This window comes from Pan paniscus, chromosome X (assembly GCF_029289425.2).
Source record: "Pan paniscus chromosome X, NHGRI_mPanPan1-v2.0_pri, whole genome shotgun sequence".
Taxonomy (NCBI): Eukaryota; Metazoa; Chordata; class Mammalia; order Primates; family Hominidae; genus Pan; species Pan paniscus.
The window spans coordinates 143,295,575-143,298,198 of NC_073272.2; the positions used below are offsets into that span (position 1 = coordinate 143,295,575).

The following is a 2,624-nucleotide window of genomic DNA, read 5'->3' on the forward strand; positions in this document are numbered from 1 at the left end:
AAAAATTCTCAAAAAAGACAAAAATGTACTCAAATAATATGATGTTCAATCTGGAAAATTTAAGAAAAATGACTTTTTTTTTTGAGACAGAGTCTGGCTCTGTTGCCCAGGCTGGAGTGCAGTGGCGCGATCTCGGCTCACTGCAAGCTCTGCCTCCCAGGTTCACGCCATTCTTCTGCCTCAGCCTCCCGAGTAGCTGGGACTACAGCCACCTGCCACCACGCCCGGCTATTTTTTTGTATTTTTAGTAAAGACAGGGTTTCACCGTGTTAGCCAGATTGGTCTCGAAATCCTGACCTCGTGATCCACCCGCCTTGGCTTCCCAAAGTGCTGGGATTACAGGTTTGAGCTACCGCGCCTGGCCGAAAAATAACTTGACTTTAGTTTCAAACTACAAGATGGTTCATTAACATGGTGAGATTAAAAATTCTTTTAAAATCCCATGCACATATATTTCGTATATAGCTGTTTAATACATGATTAAATGATATTACATTTTAAGTAGAAATAAAAGTATAAAGTACTGGACGAGACCAGAGGCCGAACTCAGGTTCTGATGGCCGGGCTGCCCCACAGGATCATCAAGGAAACCCAGCGTTTGCTGGCAGAGCCAGTTCCTGGCATCAAAGAAGAACCAGATGAAAGCAACGCCCGTTATTTTCATGTGGTCATTGCTGGGGAATCAAAGGATTCCCCCTTTGAGGGAGGGACTTTTAAACGTGAACTATTACTTGCAGAAGAATACCCAATGGCAGCCCCTAAAGTACGTTTCATGACCAAAATTTATCATCCAAATGTAGACAAGTTGGAAATAATAAGTTTAGATATTTTGAAAGATAAGTGGTCCCCAGCCCTGCAGATCCGCACAGTTCTGCTATCGATCCAGGCCTTGTTAAGTGCTCCCAATCCAGATGATCCATTAGCAAATGATGTAGTGGAGCAGTGGAAGACCAACGAAGCCCAAGCCATTGAAACAGCTAGAGCATGGACTAGGCTATATGCCATGAATAGTATTTAAATTGATCCAATCATTAAGTGTGCATCACTTCTCCTGTTCTGCCAAGACTTCTTCCTTTTTGCTTGCATTTAATGGACATAGTCTTACAAACATTACAGAATAAAAAAACCCAGACATCTTCAGTTATTTGGTGATTAAATGTACATTAGCAAATCTATGTCTTGTCCTGATTCACTGTCATAAAGCATGAGCAGAGGCTAGACGTATCATCCGGATTGTTGTGAAACGTTTAAAAGGAGTGGTCCCTCCCTGCTTTTATTCATTTCCCCCATCCTGGTTTAAGTATAAAGCACTGTGAATGAAGGTAGTTGTCAGGTTAGCTGCAAGGGTGTGGGTGTTTTTATTTTATTTTTTTGAGGGGGGTAGGTAGTTTTATTTTAATTTTATGGGCTCCTTTCCCCGCCTTTTTGGTGATCTAATTGGATTGGTTAAAAGCAGCTAACCAGTTCTTTAGAAATATGCTCTTTATCCAAGTCTAACTTTATTTAGACACTGTAGATGGACAAGCTTGATTGTTTGAACCAAAATGGGAACATTTAACAAGCATCACTGCCCTCACTAATAACATTGTGACTTTGCTGTCAAGTGTAGAGTCCCCCCTTCAAAATAAGCTTGTGACCATTTTGTATGGCTTGTCTGGAAACTTCTGTAAATCTTATGTTTTACTAAAATATGTTTTGTTATTGTAAAAAAAAGTTTAAAGTACTAGGTAATTATAAGAAATGTGAAGTACATATAGGAATAAAAATGATTTAATGATAAATGAATTGGGTAAATGGAGAAAATTGTTTGAGGTTGAAAAGACTGAATGTAATAAAAATATCTGTTAGAAAAAGCTAAAAGCAATGACAGGCAGGGAAAAAATTATATGCAACAAATATAGAAGGTAAAATATACTTACTATATAAAGAGCTCTTATTAATAAGAAAGAGTTCTTGTCAGTAATACAAATTCTCCAAGAATACATGTGTTATATTGCTTTACAACATCCTTATATTATTATTGTCATTGTACAGATAAGAAACTGAGCCACTTTAGAGCTCATGAACATACCTTAGATTTCTCAGAAAGTTAGTGGTAGTCTAGGTATCCAAATCCTCATCTGCCTGAGTTAAGAGCTCCTCTCTATTGTACTATAAGTCAACATTTGTTAATTTATTAATATTATAACTGAGCCTGATTCTTCCTGTACTTCTGCACTCGCTGTAAATTAACCATTTTACAGGATAATGCCTCTCTCAACACTAAAATCTTTATAATTAATCTATTTATGTAGCCATGCATTTTAATACATTAGAATCCCAAAGCCCTGCAATAGATTTTTTAATATTTTATTTTACAATAGCTAATAATTAAGTTGATCAAGTAATTATTTATTGAGTTGCTAGTATATGACATATATTAGCCTAGGTATTAGAAGATTGAACAAAAAATGGACAAAGATCTCTTTCCTCATGAAGTTTTATATTTTAGTGGGAATGAGATAGACAATAAACATAAGAGGCAAGATCGTTATATAAAATATTAAAAGGACAAAGAGGTGTGGAGAATAATTAAGTTAGGTAAAAAGAATAGATGGTGATGAAGGGTGTGTGTGTGTGTGTGT

General features: G+C 36.6%; 1 protein-coding gene across 1 annotated transcript; it reads left to right on the top strand.

Moving 5' to 3' along the window:
- The first annotated feature begins 526 nt into the window (after positions 1-526).
- Positions 527-1,713, top strand: LOC100987671 (putative ubiquitin-conjugating enzyme E2 N-like). Its single transcript, XM_003816807.5, has one exon. The coding sequence runs from the start codon at positions 557-559 to the stop codon at positions 1,016-1,018; it is 462 nt and encodes a 153-aa protein (XP_003816855.1). The 5' UTR covers positions 527-556; the 3' UTR covers positions 1,019-1,713.
- Positions 1,714-2,624: the final 911 nt, after the last annotated feature.

Bases quoted from the DNA above. Each gene is read 5' to 3' on its own strand.
- LOC100987671 (XM_003816807.5), top strand. From the start codon at position 557: ATGGCCGGGCTGCCCCACAGGATCATCAAGGAAACCCAGCGTTTGCTG.